The sequence below is a fragment of the Mastomys coucha genome, unplaced genomic scaffold, assembly GCF_008632895.1.
Source record: "Mastomys coucha isolate ucsf_1 unplaced genomic scaffold, UCSF_Mcou_1 pScaffold8, whole genome shotgun sequence".
NCBI classification, from domain to species: domain Eukaryota; kingdom Metazoa; phylum Chordata; class Mammalia; order Rodentia; family Muridae; genus Mastomys; species Mastomys coucha.
This window is the reverse complement of record NW_022196914.1, coordinates 72,772,626-72,779,216: the sequence shown is the minus strand read 5'-3', so window position 1 is coordinate 72,779,216 and position 6,591 is coordinate 72,772,626. Positions and strand designations below refer to the sequence as shown.

At 44.1% G+C, this 6,591-nt stretch overlaps 1 protein-coding gene across 6 annotated transcripts in view; it reads right to left on the bottom strand.

Annotated features, from left to right (window-relative positions):
• Nucleotides 1–6,591, bottom strand: part of Ankrd55 (ankyrin repeat domain 55) — a 111,566-nt gene that overhangs the window by 54,850 nt on the left and 50,125 nt on the right. For all 6 annotated transcript variants that reach the window (XM_031360208.1, XM_031360214.1, XM_031360210.1 and 3 more), the window contains one exon: nucleotides 6,184–6,293. In XM_031360208.1, the coding sequence (XP_031216068.1) occupies nucleotides 6,184–6,293 (110 nt within the window). The remainder of the gene's footprint in view (nucleotides 1–6,183; nucleotides 6,294–6,591) is intronic.

The window sequence follows — 6,591 nt, the reverse complement described above, 5'->3', positions numbered from 1 at the left end:
TCTTTCTCTCCTCCCTGAAACTCACCACCCTGCTGGCTAAAGCTACCACATAGCATTCCTGTGATTCAGCCTGAACTAGAAACTAGATATTCTCTGTGAAGCCTGCTGACTGCTTGCTGTTCTGAGGTGTGGAGGTCATCTGGCTTGGTCTCCGTCTGCCTCCGCTCTGGAACACTTGCTGGCCTCAACCTCGTTCTCCTAGAGTCCCGGCATGATTCTATGGTGGCCAGAACCATTTCTTCTGCTATCCCCACTGGACCAAACTGCCCTCAGATCTCAGAGCAGCCACTCCAGGCCATTACATTCGAGGTAACAGGACAACACACAAGAATCCTCAGCATGTGCCTTCCCTCCCTCAGGGCTATGACTGAATAATGAGGGACAGAGGACTGCTGTTAGAATCCATACTTCATACCAACTTCCAGGGGCCTTAGACAAGGTGCAAATTCTCTGGGCCTCATCTGTACACTGCATCCTGCCCTTAGCCTACAGAGAGATTCAGGTTCTCTGGTTTGCATCTCCAAATGTACAATGAAGAACAAACCTTCTAATTCCTCAAGATTTCCATTTTAAGTGAGCCAATGCTTATGAGGCTCACTCTCCTGTGCCTACCCCTAACTTTTCTATATTGGCTCACTTAAAAACAATAAAACCTTGCTGGGTCCTGTCTTTTCTGGGTCTTCTCTGATCACCCTCAGGTGGTTCAGCTGGTAGCAGGAATCAGCTAAAGACATCATAGGAGTAGCTTACTGACCCTGCAGGCTCCCAGCCCTGCAGCTCAGTCATGGCCATGAATGGAGATGATCGCCCAAGCCAGCCATCTCCCCTTTCTGTCCCTAATGCCACCTGGATGCAAGAGTGTGCTATAATGGAATATCCACGTCAGGTTACAGTATTAGTAACTTATAGGATCCCAAGATAGGGAGCCAGGAAACCCTTTGGCTGTAGTCAAGAGCGATGAAAAGATGCAGAAATGCTGGTGATGTGGCAGCAGGGGAGAGGGGGATGAAAAAGAAAAGAAAATCTGCCTGTTACCATGGAGACCATGAGCCTGGTGGATTCTTCCAGAGGAAATTGTTTCTTGCCTTTCAGTGCTAGTGCCTACAGGGCTGTACAAACACAACTCTGTCTCTTTGGGACTTTGTCCTAAGGATCCTGTCTCCTCTTTTACCCAGCCAAGGGTACAAGGAAAAGCTCAAGGGCACTGAAAGAGAAAAACAAAACAAAACAAAAAAACTTGGGCCTGTTGAAAAGCTGAGAGCTCAGAGCAGGCACTCAGCTCCTTTGCGTTCATCAGGCCAATGTATAAATCATATATCCCTGTGTCTGCTCCAATCCCCACTGTCCTGGCCCTTCGCTGAGGATATGAATCCAAGCCAATCAGAGAACCTGAATCTCTCTGTAGGCTAAAGGCAGAGAGTAAGCGTCCCCCTGGACTGCTTAAAAGTAGCTTCAGTGTGAGGCTTTCCTGATAATAGCTCCAGTGAGTGTCACATGGGAGGAGCTTGCTGCTTGGAAACCTAAGGGTCAGCAGATTTTTAAGCCAATGTAAACAGCTTTTCACAAGGTCTCTGGGTGGGTGACTGTTCGTACTGCTTACTAATATGAAGAAAATATAGATGGACCTGCACTCACAGGTTGCAAAGGGAGTTTCTGGTGGAACTGAATAGCCTGAGTTCAATTATGCAGTCCCAAAGCAGTCTGTTTCCTCGAGTCTACACAAAGGGGAGTGAATGTTCCTATCCCAGCATCCTTTGCAGTGAATGGGTATTGCATGCTGCTACAGGGCTGTGTGCACAAATAGCTGTGTAAACACAGAGAGTGTGCACCCTCTGCAGACCTGTGTGTGTCAAGGTGGGAACTGGTGGGGTGGCAATAAGGGGATCCTATTCTTTAATGCTAGCATGTGATATTCATGTCTGTCTACAGTCACACTCAGACTTAATGCATTCTGAACACAATGTACTAGGTACCATGGTCAGTACTATGGCTAATATATTTTCCTCTAATTGTGCCTCTCCTTACTTTCTAGAAAAGAAACTTATCTGCCTTGACATATTAACTTGTCCAAGACAAAGGGATTGGTCAGATGAGGCTAGATTCAAGTTTAGCCTGACTCCCAGCCACTCTTGACCTCAACCCAACAAGGATCTTAGGTGGCATTTGGTTACATAAATGAAGTGAGTGAAGAAATTAGCCAGAGAAAACAGGGGCAGAAGATGGGAAGAAAAGATCTACAGTAGTGTGTGTGTTATAGGCAGGTTTCAAACCAAGGTTTGAACTTTCTAAGGACAGAAAGTTAGGCACAGGATCATAAACCACAGAGTTCCTATAATACAAATTCCAGCTGTTTTCTCTGGAGTGGAGCCAACCTTCCCTTAGCAAAACTTTTTTTCTGTGGTTTCTTATATAGGATTTTTGAAGATGTTGTAATGAATAAAATATGATCTGATTGTGAGCCAGTAAATTTTGTAAGGCTGTTTCTCATAAGGCCTGGCAACACAGGCCGAGGGCTTGCTGATAAAATATGGTCATCACAATAAACTCTTCAAGGCCCACAATGGTGGCTCTCAGGAGGCTAGTTTTCTTCATGCATGCCAGTCTGTTAGCTTCCAATTGTCACAGTTCCTCAAAGTCTGTGAAGTGAGGATACAAGAATGACTTTGTATAGGAGAGCAGTGCATTAAATGGATCAGAACTGAGAATGCTCTCTATGAATTTTGCTCAGAGCATGCTTCTAACAATATCACCCTCCTCATCAACATGATCTTCATTTTCTTCATCATGGCTATTATTTGCAGTTAATTTAATTCAGACCTAAGCACTCGCTACGCCTGTCTAAGATTGTTTCTATGTATAGCCTGGTGAGATGGCTCAATGGGTAGAGACATTTCCTTTCAAGTCAGACGACCTAAGTTTGATCTTGAGAACTCACACGGATGAAGGAGGGAACTTCTGAAAGTTACCCTCTGACTCACCATGTGAGCTACAGTGTGGACACACATTCATACACATGCAAAATAAATAAATGAATGCTTTATTTTAAAGGTCGTGTCCATTTAAGAAACGACGCTCACCTGCCTTAATGGAAGAGACTCTGCTTCTCCAGTGTAGTTGCAATGTTGGCAGATGCCAACAAAGCCAGACAAGGTCTGCTTTCTCAAAAAGCAATGCTAAGTGTATGCTGATGCTCAAAAGGGGGCTGCAGCCCAACTCTGTGACTTGGTTAGTTTCTGCTTCAAACACTTAATGCAGATGTAACTCTGCCATGAAATTTCTCAGTAAAGTAACCACTAAGTACCTCATTTTTATCAATTTATACTCAGGAGGAAGCCTTTAGGAAAAGCTGCTTCCCAGGGTGTCTGCAGGCAATTCAGCTACTTTATTTGCTGTCTACGGGTTGGTAAGGGTTTGACCCAATCTATTTTGTTTTTGTTTTTGTTTTTTTGAGACAGGGTTTCTCTGTGTAGACCAGGCTGGCCTCGAACTCAGAAATCTGCCTGCCTCTGCCTCCCAAGTGCTGAGATTAAAGGCCTGTGCCACCACTGCCCGGACCCAATCCATTTTGAAGAAGACTCACTAACACAAAATATTACTTTCAAAATACTTAATCACAGCTTTTGGATTCCATTAGTTGAGTAGCATTGTAAAGCAGGATTTTATCATTCGGAATCAACCATCCATTTGCAAAAAGAAACTGTATCTTTAGCACATAGAAGAAGCAGGTTTATTTTTCTGGATTAAACTCATCAGAGGATGTTAGCTGGGCCATCAGGTATCCAGAGAAGAAGCAGCCTCAACTCTTTGCTTTCAAAGTTCTTCCTATGTGGGATAGATCCTAGAGTCTTTGGAGATATTGCTGTTTACTAAGTTCATGGAGCTGGGTAGCGGTGGTGCACACCTTTCATCCTAGCACTGTGTGTGTGTGTGTGTGTGTGTGTGTGTGTGTGTGTATGTGTATGTGTATGTGTATGTGTATGGTAGTCAGGTGAATCTCTGAGTTGGAGGTAAGCCTGGTCTATAGAATGAGTTCTATGACAGCCAGAGCTACACAGAGAAAAGCTGTCTTCAAACAACCAAAACCAACCAACCAACCAACCAACCAACCAACCAACCAACCAAAAAAGTCCATGGAAGAGGACATACACTTGAATGGGGTTTCAGCTAATTATTTCAAAGGTTGCATCTAGCTGACTCGGCTGATCTTGAATGTAATTTTGATTGAGAAGACTTAGTTGACACTGCAGGTGTAGATGGCAGAGGGAACTTTTCATCTAAATCTGAGTTCCCAGTTCATGGATCAGAATCATCAGAGAGGCACAGAGATTGCCCTCCCAGGACTGTATTTCTTGAGGTTCATTCTATTCAAGTGCCAAGGACTAGTCCTTTTTGAATGAAAGAAGAGCAGACATGATCGGTGACATTTGCCTGAGGTTTTGCAAGAATGAGCAAGGCATCTCTTTGCCCGTCACCAGGTTAAGTGAGGGACATTATGTGATCTTTCAGGATGCCAGCATTATGAGAGGAGAGGTGACTGGGTCCCTGAATCACCATGTGGAGGGGAGCCAGCCACCACCTAGCAACACTGACCTTTGGACTGTGAAGTAAAATTTGAGTGTGAAGTACTCAAACTTTGGGTTTTATTTACTGCAATAACTATAATTACTGCAACTTAAGTGGGCATTTATCTTTCAGAATACACAGCTTTTAAAATTACTCAAGAGGCAGATAAAGTCACTTAAGTTCAGTAATCAGGGCAGAATAATTCTTGCAGGGAATGTTTTTAAACTTATTTTCTCAAGATCACTCATGAAGAAACAATATACTTTTATGACTAAACATTTGTACAAGCTGTCTTAAATAAAGCCCTTTCCTCCTTCCTTTCCTTTCCCTTCCCTTCCCTTCCCTTCCCTTCCCTTTACTTTCCTTTCCTTTCCCTCTCCTTCCCCTTTCTTCTTCCTTCCCCTCCCCTTTCCTTTTCTGAAAACAGACCATCTGCTTACCTATGATGTTTACTGATAGTTAATGGTCTGGGCTTGCTCAAGGCTTTGAGTAAATTCTGTTATTTCTGGATGTGGTCCAAGATAACAAGCAGCACTCCTCAGGGGTAGATCTGGAATTTCCCAAGCCTTTTACTTTCTATAAAAATGACTGAAGAAATCCTGTTATTCCCCTGCCACATCCCCATACCCCTGCCTAGAGGATGGTTTAACCCCTTCAGCTCCACAGAGCTTCAGGTCTTCATTCTGGCCCTGGGTCCTGAGGATGAGGCATACAACTTATCCCCCAGTGCTGCTGGTCAGGGTCTGGGACTGGAAGATGCTGAACTACTATGAAAGGCATGCTGTATGCAACAGAGTATGAAGGAAGAGCCAAGCGGCAACATTGCTATTTGTAGTTGGAAATGTCACCAGCTGCTATAGGAGCTTTCAAAATGATGGAGACAGAGGCTAATTTGACCAGTGAGGAATGAGGAACTCAGTTGGACTGGGAGACGTTTTTGTCCCCTTGGTTTCTCCATTATCTTACCAGATTTCAACCTCCTCAAGCATTGATTTTCTTTAAATCTCTTCATGGGCTCCGTGCACTTACACTCCTGGTTTTGCCTCTAACTCCTTGGACTTCCACCTCAGGCTCCTGTGCCTCTTCAACTCCTAGGCTCTGGCTGTACACTCCATTTGGGCATCAACCTTACTGACATGTCACGGTAGTTTTAGCTTGTTTGGTTTTCTTCAAAACACTTGTCATTATTGGAAAGTATCTTGTTCCTTTGTTTACTAGTGAGTCACTCGATCCCTTTGACAGTGGCGGCTCTGGGACATCAGTGACTGTCTTGGTGACTGTGGTGTGGTTAGGGACTAAAACTCTGCCTGGTTCACAATAAAGGTCCAGTAACAGTTAACTGAGTTGTTAACTGCCTATGACTACTAGAATGAATGAATGAATGAATGAATGAATGAATGAATGAGTTCATGAATTCCAGTGATGAAAAGTAGCCTTTCTCCTTAATTAAAAGGCTATGAAGAAAGGGGTTTCATTGAAGTAGGAGGGAAGTAAGGTTGGAGTTTAAGGTTACTCTAGAACATTGAGTGTGGTGAGTCTCATTTTTATCAGCCACACGGGTGGATTCCATGCCCTTCTCCTGCACGGCCTTTTCCAACTGGCATGCTATGAACTGCTTACCTCACATCAGGCTCTGCAGTGGCAGCGTGCAGTGGCAGGCGGCCATTTTTATCTGGGATGTTGTGCTTGGCACCGTTTCTGAGCAGACTCACGCAGCCTTCAAGCCAGCCCTGAAAGGCAATGGCATCGTTATATAGCACAGCCATACACAACACAGGTCAACATGGTTTCTATAGGTCTTTTTCATTTGATTTTGCTTTATTGGTTTTTTTTCTTCCTTCCTTCCTTCCTTCCTTCCTTCCTTCCTTCCTTCCTTCCTTCCTTCCTTTCTCTCTTCCTTCCTTCCTTCCTTCCTTCCTTCCTTCCTTTCTTTCTTTCTTTCCTTCTTTCTCTCTCTCTCTTCCTTCCTTCCTTCCTTTCTTTCTTTCTTTCCTTCTCTCTCTCTCTCTCTCTCTCTCTCTCTCTCTC